This window comes from Misgurnus anguillicaudatus, chromosome 14 (assembly GCF_027580225.2).
Source record: "Misgurnus anguillicaudatus chromosome 14, ASM2758022v2, whole genome shotgun sequence".
Lineage (NCBI taxonomy): Eukaryota > Metazoa > Chordata > Actinopteri > Cypriniformes > Cobitidae > Misgurnus > Misgurnus anguillicaudatus.
Genome location: NC_073350.2, coordinates 112,914 through 135,060, shown reverse-complemented (window position 1 = coordinate 135,060; position 22,147 = coordinate 112,914). Strand labels below are relative to the sequence as shown.

Sequence of the window (22,147 nt, the reverse complement as noted above, 5' to 3'; positions counted from 1 at the left end):
GAGGGATAAAACAATTGCATGGAAGTGACTGAAGAGATTTAAAGTGCGTGCACACTCTCTGGGCAAGAGCGGAGAGAAATTCATAGCGCATACCTGAATGCACACGTCCCAGTTTTGTCCGAAATCAAAGGAAACCCACAAGTGGAGAGGTTCGCGCATCATTTTAATGTAGGCTACTTTGTGCAAAAATAATACCCTCTCGACATTTGCCATTTAAAGTCTTAAATAACTTTTAACAGCAACCATGATCAAGCATATACATTTCACTGCTGTTGTTAATAAATATTTCAAGTGTTTGTCTAGGGTTTTTGTGTTTATCTTTTTTGTTAATCTTCTACACTGCGCTCCACTGTTAATATATTAATTTAAAGTTAATCTATTTATGCCTTTCTAGCATGTTCTTCATGCACCTAAATATATGATATGATCTATACTGATATTAACAGCTAAATAATGTAGTCTTAACTTGGGTGGTCAGTCTGCATTTTAAAGTCAATCTGCATCTAATGTAGCTAAATCGAGTACAATTACTCAGTCATTTTAGGATGCCATAGTCAAGTTTATCATATAAAATGTATTTTACCAGCAACAAAATTGTGGCCAGTGAAAATGCTGAGTGGGTAGTAACTTTGGAAAACAACTTGCCACTTTGGCTGGTGAGCAAAAAAGTGATTGTCAAACCCTGTACGCAACATACAATAAAACTCACATTTGAAATAAAAAAGCTCATAACACAAAAAGACATGATGAGAAAACAGTTAGTAAGGCTTCAAATGTAAATGTATGGTTATTTTGTCAGACGATTATAAATCCGAGTTTATATATCAGGATTTCAGCAGAGTTAAAGGAACAGCTGGTTGGATTAAACTCAATGTGTGACTGCATCGTGTTTACTCACTACTTTATAGTCGACTCGTTTTATGTCTGACAACAGAACAGATAATAAAAAAAAAAAATCAGGATTATTCTCTCCAACAAATGCATCATTTAAAATTTGTTTATCATATAAATGTATTAACTAACATTGACGAACATTGAATGAGCAATTATATATATCAATTATAATTATATATATATATATATATATATATATATATCATCATCTCTCATTTTTGCTTCCCTTTCCCTGCTTTGCACAAAACATTTCTGATGTCCATCACATGAGCCAATAGTGATTGAGTAAGTTTATTATTTTTATTTTAAAACTCACTTTAGTCTCGTCATGTTTTCATAAGCCAACTCAATAGAGTGGCATCATCTGGACTTTAGTATGCGGCTGTGCACGGCTGAACAGACGCGCACAGACATGACTTGGTGCGTGCACCCATCAGTGCGACTGCTGCCTCAGATTTAGTTAGGTACGGTAATTATATTGTATGTATTTCGGCGTCCTCTTGTCAGTCATTATCCTCACATAACAAGCGAAACTGTCAGGAAATTAAGTGAAAGCATAAATAAAGTCATCCTTTAATGTGCACGTCTGATATGTGCGCAACCCTCTGCACGCGCTTCTCCCGGCTTCACTCTTCACGAGCACCTGCTTGCTCTTGTGCTCAGCAAAAAAGCACGAATTCAAGTCATTTAATAAAATAACGTCATTTCATTTTTACCTCATAGACTAACATTGTTTTAGCGTTTATTTTTTCCTTTCTTCAGTTAGTAACTTAAATATGTGAGAAGGAAAATATGTTTGAGTGATTTCCGATCGATTTGACACGTCTAGGCTACTGAGAGTATATAATGTTACAAGCTGATGGGTGACTAAAAAGCAGTGGTAAGATATTTTCCTAAAGCGAATAGAATGTGTGTTTGTCATTTCGTTTTACCTCAGAGTCTAACATAATTCATTAGCGGAATTTTTATTTTCTTAAAGAAAACATTCCTGGCTAACCAAAAACCTTGGAAAATAGGGGAACGTTTGTTAGCTGGGGATGGGCAGGAATAGTTGGCTTACATGGAAATCCAGGATTTATCAATATTCTACATTAAACAGTGTATTTTTATTCAGGCTACATGTATTAATTTCGGGCTACCAAAAATTCAAGAGTGTCTGCCTGAAGGGCTACCAGGGATTTTAAAATTTTGAGAGCCCTGTACAGTCAAAAAAATTGTCTACTATACATGTGACAAACAACTAGTTGTGTGTGACCATAACCTAATACTTAATTTATATATTGATCATTTATATTAATTTCATAAATCAGAGACCATCTAAGTGACTAAAATGTAATATACTTTTATAGAGAATCCAGTAGATGATGTTGCATTCATTTGTAGAAAGTTAGATTTATTTTACGAGAGGATTTTTGTCATATCCACTTGCATTTATGTAAGTGGTATTAGTTTTCTTTAGTGATTTTAGATATATAAATATCATTACATGACTAATATCAGTCTTTGTGGCTGTGCGCTTACATCTGAACAGTTGCCTTTACATTTCTTATGAATCCGCTTATCAGAATCGCTGGTTTAGTGGGTAGTACTAGTGCTGTGTGCAGCAGTTAGGGCAAACGTACTATCGGAGTACGAATACCGGCTTGGCATATTTCAGTTTTATTCATAAAGTTCATAGCCTTTTATGCCAAAGTCTTAAGGGGATTGCAGCTCAGCGCCGTTCTAAAAAAAAAAAAAAAAAACGAACACATTGCTTTCTATGAGTATACGCACACCGGCACCGCCAGGTGGCGCCTGTCCGCACCGCCTAGCTGTGACTCAGGAAGTTGCTCAAATCCCTGTCGCGCCACACAGCGCCACTCACATAGTTTAACGTTAAATAACATCATATTTGTCCCACATCATTAATGATTAACATTGGCTGCTAACGTATATTTTACATTTTGAAGTAGACGCTATCTGACGAAGCTCGCGCTATTTAATGTGCACTTCCGCTTTACAATACCTCCGAGTTCTCCAAGGCGCGGCGCTGTGCGGCTCTGAGCTGCGCGGCCGGTGTGCAATTCCCTTTAGGCCTAATTTCATTTTTAGCTGCTGTCATCTTTTTGTCCAGGGGATTGCATCTGCATGCAAATGACTATATTGTGTAATAGCATACAGTCCTCCTCAATTTGTTTACTTCTGATATTTTAACTGATGAAAACGTTAATGCTTGTATTAGCAATCTCCAACAACAACTTTTTCCTTTAAAATATACCCTCATAGTTGCAGTACACTTGTAGCAAAACTTTCAATTTTAGTAGGAAAAAGGATTCAGACCTTTTTTTAAATGCCGTTGCCATGGTGAATCATAATATAGGAGCTCCATTGATGATGGCTTTTTATAGTGGCCGTGCATGCACTTAACTCAGAGTCGACTGAACTAACTAATTTCAGCTGTTTTGTATCCGAAGACTTCGTGTTTCCCCATCTCAGAGTAAGTCAACTCAGAGTTTAAGTTAACTCAGAATTGGTTGAACCTCTTTACTGAAACAGGCCCATGAAGTAGCTAATTAGCCTTTTGCCGAGCCCAGCCCCCCTTAGTTACTGTTGCTACTTCCGACAAACAAATGACCAGCGCGACAGATTGCCATGACGGAAAGCGATATACCCGTGCGTGTCAGTGACATTTTTTGGAGCAATACCTCCGCGATTTCCTCCAGATCAAGGCAAAAGTGGTTACAGTATGCAGTGGAGGGATATATTCAAAATATAAAAATATGCAATGAAGGAGACATGACTACTATCGAGGCTAATGCTTACCGGTCTCACGCAAAAAATGAGAAACCACATGACCTGTAACTCAAATGCAATCAGCACAGCCTTGTGGACCAGTCATGCTCTTGCACTGCCGAGTAAGTTATCTTTCATATGGTATTGTCTATTAATGTCTATTGCGAGTAGCTATTTTGTTAAAATACAAGGGTATGTTGGCTAGCTAAACCTACGTGTGTTTCAAAGCCATTCAAAGCTAACTTAAATTTCTCTGTCTGTTGTTTTGAGGATAGCTGTTTTGAGAATCATAATGGTTTTATTTATGGTGATACTCAGATTTCACAAATAGGAAATTGATTTGTCTTAAAAGTTGCAGGACAGATAATATAATAAATAAAATGTATAATATAATAAAAATTAGAGCCCGACCGATATGCATTTTTTGGGACCGATGCCGATACAGATATTAGGGAGTAAAAAAAGACCGATAACGATATATCGGCCGATGTTCTTTATGTGCATTTTATAGTACAGTACACATATACTACAGTATATTATACTACAATAGCCTACTGTACATATAATACACTATATACATTAACAGAATATACTATATATAAATACTTTTTTGCAATGATCACACCACAAATGTGGTGATCAAACACTAAAAATGACGTGACAAAGATATGTAATATAGGCAGGTGTGTTTTACAAGTTAACAATAAACTTTATTATCCAAAATGATTCTGATATAAGTGCACAAAACAGTAAACTTGACTTATTATAATTTCATTGTCAGTTTTGATGAGAATAATGTTATATTGGGCTGATTTAAAAAAATGGAAACTTATAAAGTCATTGTTTATTAGCTTTACATTAAGTTATGTACTTCACAAAATAATTAGAAACGTACCATTCAGACGACAATGCTTGACTTACTGACAACATACTGATGTAGGCTTATGTTTAATGTACTGCACAACGTTTTTATAACACGAACCCACAGTGTTCTGCCGGGACTTTTATAAAACTTTTATAAAACTAAAGTGTCTGCTCTCTGCCTCTTTTATTTAGCGAGGGTGTAAAGTTGCGCGAGCTTATTTAATCAATTGCTTTGAAATTAGCATGTTTGGTAACAGCACAAGCAGCTGTACTTGGACAGACTGCGCGTCAGTTTATACGCGTCCTTTCTCCGCCTCGCGTTATTTCTCCCGCTTGTGTTTTAAACAACTCGCAAGTGGACAAAAGAGACGGATTATAAACACCAAAACTAAACGGGAATGTGTCGTGGACAGACTGCGCGTCAGTTTATACGCGTCCTTTCTCCGCATCGCGTTATTTCTTCCGCTTGTGTTTTAAACAACTCGCAAGTGGACAAAAGAGACGGATTATAAACACCAAAACTAAACGGGAATGTGTCTTGGACAGACTGCGCGTCAGTTTATACGCGTCCTTTCTCCGCCTCGGGTTATTTCTACCGCTTGTGTTTTAAACAACTCGCAAGTGGACAAAAGAGACGGATTATACACACACCAAAACTAAACGGGAATGTGTCTCTCTCGCCCACTTATAATCCAATCGACCAAAGCGCGTCTTAATACCAGGTGTAAAATGTTTTGAAGAAACCGCGTGACTGCCGCGGCCGCCACCTGAACTGAGAGACTGACTGAAGTGAAGGGGGTGGGGGATTGGCTGGTGTCACTCCAGTGAGTGACCTGGGTCGCCATTTGCAACCAATAGGGCGCGCTCTGCTGGACAAACAAGTACTTACATCTTTCAAAAGCATTTAATGTTTTCTGTAAGGAACGTTCATATCGGCTTCATATCTGCGGCTTATACGCCGATACAGATATATCTGCGACATGCTCATATCGGCCGATAAAATCGGCAAAACGATAAATCGGTCGGGCTCTAATAAAAATTGCACAGCATTTACGGGATTGGGAAACTCAGGGGTAGGTTTTCGTATTCCACAGCAACATGGACCACAAGGATGTTTGTCGAATGTCCATTCACCAGCGCATGCGCACATACACCATCAAACACACTTTGACAGACAGGTCGGTGTCTCCATCGTGTCAATAAACACATTTGTCATGACACGTCTTGTGTTTTTGGCACTTTTGCCATGTTTAAGCAAGGTACGTCTGGCGCTTAAAATGTTTTGATTCCGCCATTAACGCAGTTTTACAGGATTTACAGTAAACACAGTAAGTTACATTTTCATAGCGGAGACACTCGACATCTTTAAGCCACAGTCTCTCTACGAAAGGTTTAACGTCAACTCGTATTTTCCTGTGGTGGAGTTACATTTGAATCCGGATCGTCGTCAAAAAATACAGTAATAACCTTGGCTGTAATCGGCTCGCTCTCGTCATGCTCACAACGCGTTCGTCTTTTCACATTTCCGCGCTTCATGGCAACAAGGAATGACTGACGCTCATATTAGCCAATCTGCGGTCTTCATTAAACGCAAGGAAATAATGGTGAAATTTGATTGGTTATGTATCGTTGGAGAGAACACTGAACCTGGGACAGCGCCAGCACGCAGGATCACAATCAACTCGCTTCACAACAAAATGGGCAGTCACACAAATGCTCCCAAATATATTTTAAGGTCGCACAGATTAAAATTCGGTCGCAATTTCGAGCCCTGTAAATGTTCTACACATTTAACTGAATGGGGCAGTCCACAATGTTTAATCCATTGTAGTGTTGGGCGATATGCCCTATTTTCAGATCGTCCTATCGTCAGCCTGTGAGATCGGCGATACACAATATTATCGGGGGGCGTGGCAGTAGTTTACTCTTTTTATTTGTTAATTTTTACTCATTATAACAAGTCACTTGATGGGTGGACAAAAAAAACAAGACTGTAACACCGTCATGACCGCAACCTTCTTAAAACTGATGCCATTAATGCGAGCGCGTCATTAAAACCCTAACAATGATTACTTAATAACTGTAAAAACATGCATCTGCGCATGCACACACACGTGCGCGCACATACAAACTATTCAATGCATTTATTTAGTGCTGTTGCAGAAGACTACACGTGTCAAGCAGTGGTGCTCTCATGAGGTGCCTTTTTAAACGCATCGGTCCAGCAGAATGCGATCATATTTTAAACACAATCATATATTAAACACGAGGGACGTGTTGCTACAACTCATTGAAATGCATATCATGAACAGGATTAATACCTAGTGATCTGACTTCGGACAGAGCGCAGCTCTCTGCACGTACGCGAGAGTGAGAGAGAGGCGCTAATATGCAGCGGGTCATATTTTAAACAAAAAGTAAAGTTTGCATCAGCTCGCCTGAAATGCATTAAACTGAACAAATAAGGATTACTACTTTAGTTTATGTTTAGACTTCGGACAGACGCGAGAGCGCGTTCACTTGAGACAGAGAGAAGCGCAGCTGCTCATGACGTGGCGCGCTGGATTTAGTGGTAGAAGGAGACCAAGACGCGCGCATTAAGTGCAGGTACGTGCAAGAAGGAATTCTCTCTTTACAAGCCCTCCGCGTAAAGTGAAGCCCACAAACCCTCATGTGAGGAAAAGCATGCATTGTCGGTGTTAATATAAAACTATAATGATAATAATAATATCCATTCGCCAACTATCGTCTTGACTATCACCATGAAAGCCAGCCATTGGCGATATGTCTGAAGATCGTCGATACACGATACTATCGTCTATCGGCACAACCCTAATCCATTGTATGCACCGCTCACAAACGCTGCGGGCGTGAATGTTTGTCGGAGGTGCTCGCATAGTAACGGTTGCTGTGATGTGTGATTGGACAATGGCCGTTTTGGGGGAGGGGCCGGCGAAAGGTCAATTAGGGTGCTTCAGGTGTGTTTGATTAGGGTTGAAGCTAAACTCTGCAGAGACAGATTTATACTAGGGTAATATACTCAGGGCTGACATTAACTTTTTGAGCAACTTGTCCTTTGGACAAGTAAATTTGTGTTTCACTTGTCCATGCACAAAAGTAACTTGTCCGGGTAAAGATTTATAATATAATGTATCTTTTGTGTTTTGCTAAGGCATAAAAAGAAATTAGTTTGGTTCCGGTTTCCGACCGACCCTGCCAATTTATGTGCGACCCAAATTTATTTTATGAGCTTGGGGAAGAAATAATACACATTAAATAAATACACAAATAAAAAAAACTTTGAGGCGAACTATAATTTACCTTTTAGTACAGCGCCGTTTTTGTAAAGCACGCGTTGCAACATCCTCTACCAATGCTAAAAACAAGGCAGCTATACGGTCGTTAACACAATCGTTCACACATCGTTGTCGTCACTTACAAAAGCACTGGTAACTTTTGGTGTGCATTCGAGCTGCGTTTTCGTGCACAGAAACGTAATCTTTTGCCCCCGCCGAAAGTTGTAACTTAAGGGCGATTTATAGTCGTGCGTAGGTCCTACGCCGTAGCTACGGCGTAGGCTATCCGTAGCCTGTGCGTAGCTCTGCGTAGCCTGACGCGCACCTCACAAATTTTCTAACAGCGCGTCGGCTCTACGCGGACCGTAAGCGCTGTGATTGGTCCACCAGAACCCCTCCCGTCAGGTAAAAAAACTGCGTCATAGGTATTTCCGTTTGAGACGGTGAAAACAAAGACGAGCCAAGTTGAGGAGTGATTTAACTCAAACTGAAACATAAGTCGCTGTTTATTTACTTCCATCATTGCTGGTCTTCTCAAATTATACACAACAAGTTGCTATTTCTTCTTCGTTTGTGGGTTTACTTGCTTAGCTTCTTCTTCTGTGACGACTTCTGCTGCTACTGTGGTTACACGCGTGATTACTGCCAACCAGCGGTTTCGCGTGTGTTTGCACGTCGACGCGGACGGCGACGCACAAGTATAAATGAAAACCGACGCGGAACCTACGCCGTCGCTGCTACGCCGTAGGACCTACGCACGACTATAAATCGCCCTTTACAGACCAAAAAAGACGAGCTGAACAACGATATGCAAGTGGGCTTTTCTCTTCCAGAGAGGACAAACCAAGGCTCATTTTTGCGGTCAGAAAGTGAATTATAATATTTGAATTTATGGTATTATGACCAGGGCTTGACATTAACACCCGCCAAATGCGGGTAGATTTCGGCCGTGGCGGGTAAGACAACTAATCCCACTAGCCACTTTGGCAGGTTGAATATACTTTTTTTAACTGTAGTTTTCTTAAAAGTTATGCGAAATGATAAACAATACGCAATGCGACACTGGGAAACTACAACTCCCATGAGCACTCTGCACCCAGCGCAACGCACGTTTGTTGAGAGACGCGCACGCGATCAGCGGGGCATTGCGGACCAAAGCGTCACCTTCCAGAGAGCGCGCGAGAGCTGATGGATTTGCGAAATGCACAAGAGGACGCAGTCTGAGCGCATACACACTTCGGGAAAGATAAAACAATTGCATGGAAGTGATTGATTAGATATAAATTGCGTGCACACTCTCAGTGCAAGAGCGAAGAGAAATTCAGCGCATACCTGAATGCACACGAAATCAAAGAAAACCCGCCAGCTGAGAGGTTTGCACATCATTTTAATGTAACAATAATGCCCTCTCAACATTTGTCATTAAAAAGTCTTAAATCACTTTTATCAGTAACCATGATCAAGCTTATAAAATACAAATGCATAAACTAGCTGACAGTAAAATTAATGTACATTTCTTGAAAGTATTTACTGCTGTTGTTAATAAATATTTAAAGTGGTTGTCGATGGTTTTTGTGTTTATCTTTTCAGTTTAGAATTAGTGTTTCTTCTACACCCCTGCTCTACTTTTAATATATTCATTCAAAGTTAATCTATTTGTGCCTTACTTACTAGCATGTTTTTCATGCACCTAAATATATGATATGATCTATACTGATATACCAGCTATATACCAGCTAATAAATGTTGTCTTAATTTGGGTAGTCAGACTGCATTTGAAATTCAGTCTGCATCTAATTTAGCAAGTAAATTTGCTCGAATTAAAGTCATTTTAGTATGCCAAAGTCAAGTTTAATCATATACAATTTATTTTACCAGCAACAAAAATTTGGCCAGTGAAAATGCTGAGTGGCTAGTAACTTTGAAAAACAACTAGCCACTTTGGCTGGTGAGCAAAAAAGTTAATGTCAAGCCCTGATTATGACATTTAGAGTTCCACTTTTATACTTTAGACACAGGCTCACGTAAGATATTTTTCATATCATACAGTGTTTCCCACACATAAGTTAGACTAATTCTAGTTAAACAGATTCAACACCGGCCTCCACATATTGCGTTTCGTTATTTATTTATTTTTTTACTTTAAAACACGCAGTGTATTCGTTCAGCTGCATTTACTGTTCCTGCTCTCTCTCTCTCTCTCTCTCTCTCTCTCACACACACACACACAATTAAAAAGAGATAATCCGTGGAGATGTGGCTCTGCGCTGCGTGAGACAAACACGCAATATAGCCAAAGTCACCTAAAATATTCACTATTCAATTTAAATATTTAACAATTTCCTACCTATCCCTTGCTGCCACTGGAAAAAAAAAATAATAAAATCCCTACCGACCCATCACCTAAACTGACAACCAACCAGAACCAAACTTATTTTTTTTTTTTGCCTAATCAGTGGCCAGGCAGGGGCCAGCAGTTACTCTGGTGGCACATAAAATCTCTATCATCCAACCTTAAAATACTTTTAAGTATAATAGGTGTGTTAATCAGAATAATGTATAACATACAATTGCTACAATACTTTAATTTTAATTAAAATGAATTAACATACAGTTTATAGTCATAATTCAACTTCATGGTTTTTTAACTATTTAATCAAATAAAACTTTTGAAATGTACTTTTAAAACAGAATTTATATTTCCCATTGCTGAAAAAACTATAGAGACCAGAAAATCATGTGAATTTAGGTCACAGAAATGTATCTTACTAAGATTCATTTTGCTTCTTGCTACTCTGCTGCTGATGCTATATCTGCTGCCTCTCTCTTCATTTTTCCTACATTTCAATGATTGTCTGACTTAAACACTAAAGCAAAACATTAAAGGTGCAATTTGTAAGATATTTGCAGTAAAATGTCTAAAAACCACTAGGCCAGTGTTATATATATTTTGTCCAGCTGATTACTATCAATATCTGTAATGTTTTCAACTACTTGTAAATCGTGAGAAAATTTCCATTCAAAACATTGTTACGGGGCAGTGCAGTCTCCTGTCAATGACGTTAATATCCATGTAGTCTCAGCCTCAGACGTCACGCCCACAAACTGTTGGCTGAACGTCTGATGTTTTTCGTACACTTTTCTGGAAACCCTGTGAGAATGTTAAAGTCGTCTTTGATTGGCTGAAAAAAAAACGGATTTCCAGGAGACGCGAGTGTCGCGATTAGTTTCGGTCCCTTGAAAACAAAGCTCTGACGCTCCATTGAGGAAGAGAATCAGTCGTGTTCACGTGGATAATAATGAGCAGTTATCATGATCAGCTAAACATTGGATTCTCAAAAATATGCAAAGTTCGCGGCATCGACTCTCTAAAAGACGTCCAAGAGTTTTCTTTAAGGCAGTTAGTGGAGTTTAAAAGCTTGGTTCTCCTGAATTGCTTGTATGTGTTAAAAAGTGGAGAGATATGCTTCAAACAGATGTTTAACAGGATCGTCTCATTGGTGTGGCTGTTGATGAAGTGCACAATGTTGTTCTATGGTGAGTAATGTTGTTTATTTAGATGCTATTCGGTTGTGGCTGGTTATTTCAATAACTGACTTGTTGCCAGCCGGCTCGGTATTGCGGGGAGTCCGAAACGTGACGCTAGATGAAACAAACTGTGATTGGTTGTTTGACATGTCGGTCAAACAGTTCGTGGGCGGGCTTTGTCCAGAAAAAGCAGCGAAAAACACCAGACCTTCAGTATTGAAAGTCTGGCTACGCGAGACTAATATCCATGTGACCCTTTGTCACCGCCTTTACTGACGTAAACCACATGACAACAGTGGTCGAGCTTGAAAAAATAAAATGGCGGCCAAGGAAGCGACTGGAGCACAAATTTAGTGTAAATAAACATATATTTTCACTTTTTACTTTTTAGCGTACGGGCCAACCAAACGACCCAAGAAGAGTTTGGAACAAAACGAGAGAGGATCAATTTGTTGTTGCATTATCTGGATGGAGAGCTTCACGACAGCATTTAACTAGACCGAGATTCTGATCCTGCTTGTGTTTTACGCGATGGGTGAGTTGTTTTGATTCGTAACCCTTCAAAAAACGTATGCTATTATATTGATCACAACATTAGTGTGTAGACTGTAATCAGCGTGTCTTCCCGCGGACGATATGCACATCAAAGATATTGTACAGCAATATAAATTGTCATTTTAAGACACTTCAAAATAAGATTTGTACTGTCAATACATTATGTGAAAAATCATTGTAGATTGTAAGTTGAAAACTTAATTCTGTGCTGTGTTACCCCTCGAATTTGGACTAATATAATATCTATGACTGAACATTTCGTTTTGAACATCACACATATTAACTTACATAATGAAATAAACTATGTCATCAAACGCAACATTTATAAGACTTGATTATTACCTTATCCATCAACGTGATTTCTCATTCTCGTCTGATTCATGGCCATCAGCGGTTGAGTTAAAGACTACAAATCCCATAATTCCACGCTGCTTCAGAGCGTCAGTAAACAACATCATTGTTGTCGTTTGATCTGGCGCCATCTATCGGCGCAAATAATACAAACTGCATCTTTAAAACATTTTTTTTTTGCATCTTTAAAACATTACCATGTTTTAAAAAAAAAAAAAAACGTATAGGGTAATGTATCTAGATTATCTGTTATATATAAAATCAATCTTAATCCTAGAATTTACGCTGTAATGTTTGTGTGGGATTCTTGAAGTGACGAACTCTGTCAGTTTAAAATCAGCTGTTGCGCAGCGCACACACACGTATAGGAGCGCTGAAAGAGAGATTATCATTATAAAACAGATTCTTAAACAAGATTTTAAGCCCATTATGTGTTTTTACCGAACGTTAGAAGAGAAAAAATACGGACTTAAATCGTCTTTTTTGACACACAGTGAAGTCATTTATATTCACGCCGGAGCCTGAAGAAACATCACTCTCCACTCCACTCCATGCCGTCTCGCGACTCCCGCCCCTCCGTGTTCGGCGATCAGGTTTAATGCGCGCGCAGCTTGTTTAGTAACAATAACAGTAACATGTAAACGTTTGTGTGTGTGTGTCGGCGTGCCGCACTCTCCGTTCAATATTCCGCTCGGTGTTTGCGCTGCGCGTTCTGCTCTGTCGTTAACAGCACATAACGTGAAGAAACATTGTTTGAAATTTAACTTGTCCGGGACAAGCCTTAATGTCGAGCCCTGATACTAGTTATTTACTTTGGTTGATAAACTACTCCATTGTTGTGAAAGTTTACCGGGCGTTACACTTTTTTTTGTTAGTGTCATTACTCAAGTTTAAATTTGTCAAATTGAGTTGAAAAGGTCAAAAACCACTGATTTGGACATTTAAGCTGATAAAATGGTCATTGTTACTAAACATGTGAGCTCACCACAGCCTGATACTCATGTTGTGTGTTAGTCGTCAGCTCTGTCAGGGCAGCAGCCAGCTCTTCAGCCTCTGCTTGTTGCTCAGGAGGAATGATACTGCACAGAGAGAACAGGTTTCATTATTATAATAATTACTATATTAATAATTCATTATTATAAGCATTCATTATAATAAGCATTTGACTTACCTAAGTTCCTCAATCTTCTTTTCAGCTTCTTTTATTTCTCTTGTGTATGCTTGAAGTCTGTCCAAATCTGACCTCTAGGAAGAGAAAGAAATGTTTTACACACAATGTTAAAATGGAGAAAAATGTGGCAGAAACAAAGAGCTTTAAATCGGTGTAATCAAACCCTATTCATACAACTGAGATAAGTTTAACGTTCAATAAATAATAATGTTCAGAAAATATAATTAAAAATTCTTTAAATAATAAAGATAAAATGCATCTTACAAAACTTTGCTGGTGGGCAGCAGTTACTTCCAACCTCCCCTTTCTGAAGATCAAGAAATTTTGGATTGCACTCAGTATGGTGATTGTTCGCTTTGCCTCTGCCAGAGTGATAAAAATCACTTTGCATCACATACAATAAACTAATCGTCTATGTAGTTTATCACTAAAAATGCTTATTCAATACTTTGAATATGAATGCAAAATAAAAGCTTACTGGGGCTAATCATATCATTCAGAGAAAAGTCATACACAAGACAAATCGGTAAGAACTGGCACCTAAAAGAAACACATTTCAAACACAATGACACAATATAGACATTTATGTAATTTTAAAATTATTAGAAAAAAAACTGCAATGCTTACATGCGCGTGTATACATTCATGATTGGCGTAACCCCCTCATAGAGCATCGGGTACTGAACATTTTCAGACAATGGCATTGTGTAAAGTTATAAAATGATATTATGTCAAAATAAACAAACACTACTTAAACATGTTAAATGTCAACCATCTGGTAAATCTCAAGCATCTGATAAAACGTTGACCTCAGCAGATCAGCAACACTCACTGCGTAATGGCGCTCGGGCTTAAACCGAAAAATAAGCTGCAATATTCTCATGTAGAGTCTTTGAATAGATTCTGCCTGCAATTGAAAACAGGGTAATTCGACAATATTCAATATTTTAGGACTGAACTGATTTTATTTTCAACTGATACTAGTAACTATATAAAAATATGGGGGCCAATTATGCAAATGAAATTGAAAGGAAATTCTGCCTTTACACAAAAATAAAAAAGCACTTAATCATACTAAAATCACGAAAATATTTATTCTAGTTCTTCACCCCAACAATGCCCAAACTACGGTTATTTACACATCAGACTGTAAACAGTATAATTTACCTTTGGATTGGGAGTGATATCATTTTTTGTAAAATGTTTGGCTTCTTGTCCGGTCAAAACTTCAGTTCGGTAGAACTGCACAATGGCATCCACCTTATACACCGGAAAAGTGTTTTGAGTCATGGCTGCCGCTAAATAAATAAAATAAAATACAAAAGGTTCTATAAGACAAAACAAAATATAAATTGACATGCAATAACAAGCGTCCATGCGTTCCGTCATGTTTGTATAGCAACAATACCGTTTGTTATTAACGAGTGCGAACAGAACAAAAAGATAATATTACAAGATTCAATGATGTTAGACATGCATGTTCACAATCAGTCAGATAAACTAAAAAATAAATATAGCAAAATCAAATAGCGTTAGATTTAAGGCAGTTTTCATCCAAAGCGACACCATAACGGTGCTATCAATAACCAAAACAAACACTTGAACGTTACACGAACGCGTGAACCTCAACGACACAAAATTAAATTACCGTCTTTTTCATACTGTTGAGCCGCCATTACTGAAAATGGAACAAAGCCTGTAAAGTTAAACAAAATCAAATTAACACTTTCACTAACCAGGTTTACGCTTACGTCCCTCGCCGTCAACTGGAGCAAATTTAAACTTTTAGCGCCTCCGTCGTCATTTCCGGCAAACGGATATCATTCGCTTACGTCACGTTTTAGGGTAAAGTTATTCATGCTGCGCCCCCTACTGAATAACTTATGCGGGGACGTCAACATCATAGAAACTAATTTGTTCATATGGCCATCATATATTATAACTGTTGTCGTTAATGTGAGTCATGTAAGGCTAAATGTTATGTAGAATTTATTTGTTGAAATGAAGCTATGCCCTGGGAATGCATTTAACGTTAGATTTTTATAAGACAAATAGAAAAAAGCAAATGACGTCTGTGGCTCAAACCAAGCGACTACAAAAAACAAAACAAAAATGAAGATATAATTATATAATTTCTATTTATGTCAAGCTCTCGAATATTTTATAAAAATGTGTAAGTAAATAGAGGGGCCTACACTTGCAGTAAAAAAGTGCCCAGTTTTGGCAGCGTCCGCGTAAACAAAGATTCTGATTGGTCGTTTAGATGCCGACGTCAACATTCAACTCTCAACAGTGCGGACCTGTTTAGCTGAATACGAATAGGATTGGTGCGATCAAGTTTAAAGGGTAATAATACTCCAGTGATGTCCACTGCATCGAGTAGCTCATTCATCACCTGCATGTTTACTCTGGTAAATGAGTCAGGCGTTGCGCTGGGACACCTAAAGCTCAAGCAGCGCTGTTGATGTCTTCCGCATTGGCATGTTACAGGTGCTGTCTGTGTTTGTGTGTTTCTCCACGTCAGTCACAGTAATAATCATCACAGTCATCATCTTCAGCTCACCGCACAGCTATGTCATTACAGGAGTCTGATGACAGCTACGATTTTGTTTTCAAGATAGTTCTGGTTGGAGATGTCGGTGTCGGAAAAACTTGCGTGGTTCAGCGATTTAAGACCGGTATTTTCATGGAGAAACAGGGCAGCACAATTGGAGTGGATTTTACTATGAAGACGCTGGAAATACAGGGGAAAAGGGTGAAGGTTAGTGCTGTAAGTTAGGCCGTGCCATCCAGCGTATAAGTTAGTTATTCACTTTAAAATCTTTCAATGTTATGTCTCTGTTGCAAAGATCACCATAATGAGAAAAAAAATCAACAACAGTATTTGAACTTAACAAATGCATACAATTCTCAAGCAATTTAGAACTTTTTTTTGAAAAAATGCGGTTTCACCCTTATTTGTCATCTGCCCAGATCTCTTTCAAACGGTGCTTTTTAACAGTTTTAAGCTGGATTTTTTTCTTTCCATATCAAGCCAATACGACGTTATCATCGTTACCATAGTATTTTTTTCTTGTAGTAACATCTGTCATCGAACTGATTTGTAAAATACCATAGTAACCGTAGTAAGTGTTTGTATAGGAGGAGTCAGGACTTTAAACGGCCTTTAAACGTTGGCACTTATGACGTGGAGAAAATAAAAGTGAAAATGATTGAAGAGATCGATAAAGAGGTCAAAGTTTTTAGCAGTTATTCAACAAGCCACGTCAAAGTGACTAAGTTAAACTACCGTATAAACAATTTCTGACCTAAACTAGAGTCCATTTTGGAGTCCTGTTGCTATATTATATTTAAAAGTCAGACCCTTTTATATAGGTCTGTCTGGGATTTTGGAGTTTGATTGTTGTTAGACAACAAAACTCTTGACTAATGATTAAAATAAAGTTAATCTGAAAACGAGTCTTAGAAGCACTCCATCACAAGCCCGCTTTTTATGCCTTAAAGGAATAATTCACCCAAAATAAATATTTTGTCATCAGTCAGTCACCCTCAATTTGTTACAAACTTGCATACATTTCTTTCTTCTTCTGAACACAAAGGAAGATATTTGTAATTAAGCAGAGAGGAGCAGCACCATTCTACGGAGCCCCTCTGGTCACCCCCTGGATAAAAGAAAACAATCCGTGATCACGGTTTTGTAATTCGTCTCCTCAGTTTATAAACCGTACTCACAGATTATTAAACTGTTCCCTCAGTTTTACAAACCGTGCGCTCGGATTAATAAACCGTACGCACGAGTTAACAATCCGTGCTCTTAGATTTGTAAACCGTACCATCAGTTTTTGCAATCCGTACCCACGAATTTATAAACCGTGCGCACGCTTTTGCAATCTGTTCTCACAGTTTTGCTGACTGGATTTGTGGCCCCTCCCTCATTTTGGAGATTGCTGTTCATTCTTGTTCATTCTTTCCAGGTTTCCTATTGGTGTTTGATATTTTCGGAAATTGGTGAAGTTTGGACCGTGTTGAGCTGTTTTGTGCGTTCCTAACTGGAAACGTGCTTTAATATTTACGAAATATTTTAATCGGATGCTACAGTAAGCAGATATCTTTGTGTGAAATTGGCATGTTGTTTGGATTTGTTCATCAAGTGGAATGGGTATTTGGCTAACAAGTGATTTCTACATGTCCTATATGTTTTGGTCAGTGTGCTTGGGCTTGCTGTATATTTTCGTTTTTAATTGCTCATTTCAAATTCATATTTTATGTATTTAACATCAGCTTATTAGGTAAGATTAAAAAATTATTAAGAGCTGCACAATTATATACATATAATTTTTATATACATTTAATTCTTAATTATTGTAAATCAATATTATTATATCTGATTATCAATATATTTGAGAATTTCACACTTAAATATTTACACGTTTTAAAACTTATAATAATAATAATTGCTCATTTAAAATTCATATTTTATGTATTTAACATCAACATAACATCGACAATCAAACATTTTTACATTGTAGCCTATTATTTGAGTAAATATAGGCAAACAAAGTAGATCACGTGTTAATTTAAAAATCAACAAAGCAAATGGGTTTTATTCAGCAGCAGATGAAATTGCGTCTTTTGCAGACAATAAACATCTCCGAATCTCCTCAAAAATCCTGGTAAGTGTGGAGTATGAGTAATTACATTTACAATATAGGTGCAGGATTCTGCTGATCCACCTGTCTGGAATTAAGAAGTGATTCTGCAACCTTTCAGAGTTTATTCAGCTCATTGTATTTGTAACATGTACTGTTTGGCATTTTTGGAGTTTCATGATGACTGTAGAGTTATGTCATGTGTAAATAAATAATTAAATAAAAATAATTGTGTACAATTGCTTTGTTCATCGTTCATAAAGGATGGTATGAAATAAATTTACTTTACATTAAGTAAATTCAACTCATTTTTTATTTAAATAAAATTCATAAAAACAGCTACATCTACTTAACATTTGCAATTACTTATTTTTACTCAATTTTATTTTTAATAGGAAATCAATTTAATTATTGTTAATACCAGATTTAAAGCTTTCAAATTTACTCAGTATTTGTAAGTATGAAATGTTTTACCAAAACTTGAATAAATCATAGTAAATGTTTTACAGAGTGTGGCTCATATACCCGCTCATTGTGCATTAAAAATATGACCAGAAATTGATTCTTTTACACACATTTCAAAGAGGACAGCTATTTTAACACTTTGGTGACCTAAATAAATACGTACAATACAAATAGTCACGATTATTCTAGCAGTATTTGCACAGAAAGCTGTTACCCAGTTAATATAACAGTATAACTTCAAGTATTCAGATAAAAAAACTTTACGCAAGGACAAAGACAATATTTAATTAACAAAGTACAAATTTTAAGTTTAAATATTAATAAACTCCAAACTTATCTGGATTTTTTAAAAAGTTTCCCAGAAGTTTCCTTTGATGATTATTTTCTCATTGATCCTTAAATTAACATGTGATCTACTTAATTTCTAACTACTTTTTTGCTTACATTAGCTCAGATAATAAACATAATGTAAAAATGTTTCACCAAAAAATTAAGTAAATCATAATAAAAGTTTGGCATGAAGTTGATGTTAAATGCAAATAATATTGATTTACAATAATTAAGAATTATAGGTATATAAAACTTATATGTTTATAATTGTGCAGCTCTTAGGGCTCAGTCACACCAAAAGCGCTTTAAACGCTTGCAAACGCAAGGCGCAACGCACTGCCTTTTTTAAAAAAGAGCAGTGCAGCGCGGCTTTTCATATTGCTAAGCAACCACCGAGTCAGCTGTCTTGTCAATCAAATATTGAAGCGTGAGCGCTCTTTTGCTGTTAACTGTCATATTAGCAGAAACTTTAAAAAGAGGGCGCTTCCTCTGACCTTGTTTGAGGATAAGAGGAACACAAACACGCAGGAGATAGTGAGCGAGTGGAGTCCGGTTCTTCAAAGCAACTGTAAACTTCCCTCGCCACAACGTAAGGCCCGCCTCTCCCCTCATTCGATTGGACAATGGAAGACGCGAATGACGTCAGGCGCTCCTCCGCGCTCAGCGCTCCTTCAAAAACGCGTGCGCGGCAGGCGGCAGAAAACCGCAAGGCGCTCGGCGCGCATAAACAGCGCGCAAACGCGCCCTGCCCATAGAATATCATTCAAAAAAGGCGCCTGCAACTGCCATAAACGCTTTTGGTGTGACTGAGCCCTAAATAATCTTTTAATCTTACCTAATAAGTTGATGTTAAATACATAAAATATGAATTTGAAATGAGCAATTAAAAACGAAAATATATAGCAAGCCTATTGATTAAAATATATAGGATATGTAGAAATCATTTGTTAGTTAAATACTTATTTTATTTGATGAATAAATCTAAATAACATGTTAATTTTACACAAAGATATCTGTTTACTGTAGCATCCGATTAAAATATTTCGTAAATATTAAAGCACGTTTCCAGTTAGGAACGTATAAAACAGCTTAACACGGTTTAAACTTTATTAATTTCCGAAAATATCAAACATTAATAGGAAACTTGGAAAGAATGAATAAGAATGAATAGCAATTTCTAAAATGAGGGAGGGGCTACAAATCCAGTTAGCAAAACTGTGAGAACAGATTGCAAAAGCGTGCGCACGGTTTATAAATTCGTGGGTACGGATTGCAAAAACTGATGGTACGGTTTACAAATCTAAGAGAACGGATTGTTAACTCGTGCGTACGGTTTATTAATCCAAGTGCACGGTTTGTAAAACTGAGGGAACCGTTTAATAATCCGTGAGTACGGTTTATAAACTGAGGGGACGAATTACAAAACCGTGATCGCGGATTGTTTTCTTTTTTCCAGGGGGTGACCAGAAGGGCTCCGTACCATTCACCTCCATAGTAGGGATGAAAAAATGAAAGTTATTGGTTACAATTATTGATCAAAATATCTTCTTTTGTGTTTAGCAGAACAAATAAAACATTTGTAAATGTTTTGGAACAGCATGAGAATAACTGATGACTAACTGAATACATTTTTTGGGCGAACTATCCCTTCAATTCTGCAAACAGTCACTGCGTCCGAAACGCCTACTTTTATATTATATAGTGGGGGTCAAAGCCGTAGCCAGGATTTTTCAAATACCGAGGACATTATTTTTTTATTATTTATATTTTTTCCATATTACAGAATAATAATAAACACGTCCAAACTACGGCATAGCACAAATGTAACTGTGTCTGTGAGAATTTTGTTGGTGACTAAAAGCATCCAAAACTCTATTAAATTTCATCATATGAAGTGCAAGTCACCCTTTGCCTAGAAACTGCAAAACTGTGTCATTTTTTTCAAGAAGCTTCTTAAATTTTAAATTTAGGATGAATTTTAAAAAGTGTAGAAGGAATTTATATATAATATGGGCTCTTATTTGCTGCTTTTTCTTCAATATTCAGTGTAAGTCATCTATTTCAAAAATATATATTTTTTTCTAATAACAAAAATTAATCTGTTTGGCACAGCTATATTTTTGTCTACAAAAGTATTTTCAAGCATTTAACCATAAGCCTTCAGATTTAATGATTTTTAAGATCATAGTTAACATTTTAGTCAAGTGACCTTAAACTTTTGAACAGTAGCGTAGGTTTGAATCTCATTGGTAGCCGTATTGCATCCCATATTGTAGGCTATTTGCTGCATAACCTTTAACTTTCTCTCATTCCCTCCTTCTCTTTGTCTGCTCATCTTTTGCTGGCTTTCCAAATGATCATTTACTTTGTTGCATGCAGCCTTTTTATTTTAATTTGCTTTATTAGATTAGAATTACAGACGTGGAGAGACTCTTTCTTACTCAGCATAAGTTGCACGTTAAACATTCTTGCCTTTCTTGCATAGTACTATTCTTGTATAAAAGCAGTGCTTATTATACTTTGTGTTTGCGACCGCTACCTTTGAGCTTGTTGTACTTGCCATCGTTGCGGGTGTCTGCGACTCGGGCAGACTGCACGTGAGGACCGGGCTGCCTGTGAGTGGAGAGAATTGTACATGCTCTCGCGTCAGTCTCCAACCACGACAGAAAAGATCGCTAGATTTGTCCTTTTTCGCTTTTTTAAGTTGCTAAATCTAGCGACAAAGTCATCAACAAGTTGGCAACACGACACTGCTCGGACTGTGCATGTATATACAGTGTATGAACTAAGCCTGCTTCTGGTTGGCTAACCATGGAAATTCAGCCAATCATCATTGGTTATGGTTGGTTGTCCCACTCCCTCTAACATACACAGGCCAATCATCATCAGTTATGTGTCTCCCACCCCTTAACACACGCAAGAGAAAAACATTGCCTGTCTGATGAGAGTTTACTCGCTTCAGTGAGATTACTTATACTAACGCGCAGCATTTTAATGTCAGTAACAGTGTTATAACGGGGAAACAGTCATTTATTTGATTACTCGTTACTGAAAAAATAACGCTGTAAGGAAACGACGCTATATATAACGCCGTTTTTCCATCACTGCACGTGGCGGTCCGTGGATGCAAGGATAATTGTCTCGTCGGCTATTTTCACATCAAAATGAAACGAAACTTTAAAAAAAACTACAGAGGACATAGTCTCAGCCTCAGACATCATGCCCACAAACTGTTGGCTGAACGTCTGATGTTTTTCGTACACTTTTCTGGA

The 22,147-nt window shown here is 37.5% G+C and overlaps 2 protein-coding genes across 7 annotated transcripts in view; one reads left to right on the top strand and one right to left on the bottom strand.

The window, feature by feature from the left end:
• Nucleotides 1-15,326, bottom strand: part of LOC129427936 (kinetochore protein Nuf2) — a 54,886-nt gene extending 39,560 nt beyond the window's left edge. Inside the window, exons 1-8 of one of the 2 annotated variants that reach the window (XM_073875725.1) lie at nucleotides 15,168-15,326; nucleotides 14,599-14,729; nucleotides 14,266-14,338; nucleotides 14,059-14,137; nucleotides 13,910-13,971; nucleotides 13,696-13,793; nucleotides 13,432-13,505; nucleotides 13,246-13,339 (exon numbers count right to left, since the gene is read on the bottom strand). In XM_073875725.1, the coding sequence (XP_073731826.1) occupies nucleotides 13,246-13,339; nucleotides 13,432-13,505; nucleotides 13,696-13,793; nucleotides 13,910-13,971; nucleotides 14,059-14,137; nucleotides 14,266-14,338; nucleotides 14,599-14,721 (603 nt within the window). In that variant the 5' untranslated portion in view covers nucleotides 14,722-14,729; nucleotides 15,168-15,326. Of the gene's footprint in view, nucleotides 1-13,245; nucleotides 13,340-13,431; nucleotides 13,506-13,695; nucleotides 13,794-13,909; nucleotides 13,972-14,058; nucleotides 14,138-14,265; nucleotides 14,339-14,598; nucleotides 14,730-15,079 lie in introns of both variants that reach the window. The other variant, XM_073875724.1, reaches the window with a different exon arrangement.
• Nucleotides 15,327-15,779: 453 nt separating this feature from the next.
• rab43 (RAB43, member RAS oncogene family) overlaps nucleotides 15,780-22,147 on the top strand; it is a 37,535-nt gene continuing 31,167 nt past the window's right edge. The window contains exons 1-2 of one of the 5 annotated variants that reach the window (XM_055184743.2): nucleotides 15,780-15,921; nucleotides 16,049-16,201. In XM_055184743.2, coding sequence (XP_055040718.1) covers nucleotides 15,913-15,921; nucleotides 16,049-16,201 — 162 coding nt within the window. In that variant the 5' untranslated portion in view covers nucleotides 15,780-15,912. Of the gene's footprint in view, nucleotides 15,922-15,970; nucleotides 16,202-22,147 lie in introns of those variants that run through there. The other 4 variants (XM_055184741.2, XM_055184744.2, XM_073875727.1 and 1 more) reach the window with 4 other exon arrangements.